Below are 240 nucleotides of genomic sequence, written 5' to 3'. Positions count from 1 at the left end.
ATCTTTATACAAAGGCTGGCCAGAGCGGGTGCCAGGGCTTAGTTCTTGTCCTCTTTCTTGTCATCGTCCTCTGAGGGGTAGGAATGCCATGTCAACCTCTCCTCATAGAACGAGATGACCACCTGGGGGCACTTGATGTTGGCTTCCTTGGCAGGGACCAGGTCGGCCTCGTCAGAGTTCTTCCTACAGGCCAGAGCAGAGGTGCAAGTTAGGGGGCTGCGGCGGGGGAGGCGGAAGCAA

At 57.1% G+C, this 240-nt stretch overlaps 1 protein-coding gene across 1 annotated transcript in view; it reads right to left on the bottom strand.

Annotated features, from left to right (window-relative positions):
• The window catches only part of CBX1 (chromobox homolog 1), a 2,541-nt gene continuing 2,301 nt past the window's right edge, over nt 1-240 (bottom strand). The window contains exon 4 of the mRNA XM_010022789.1: nt 1-183. Coding sequence (XP_010021091.1) covers nt 39-183 — 145 coding nt within the window. The 3' untranslated portion in view covers nt 1-38. The remainder of the gene's footprint in view (nt 184-240) is intronic.

The sequence above is a fragment of the Nestor notabilis genome, unplaced genomic scaffold, assembly GCF_000696875.1.
Source record: "Nestor notabilis isolate BGI_N333 unplaced genomic scaffold, ASM69687v1 scaffold16979, whole genome shotgun sequence".
Lineage (NCBI taxonomy): Eukaryota > Metazoa > Chordata > Aves > Psittaciformes > Psittacidae > Nestor > Nestor notabilis.
The sequence above is the reverse complement of the archived record's forward strand: the minus strand, read 5'-3'. Positions and strand labels throughout refer to the sequence as shown.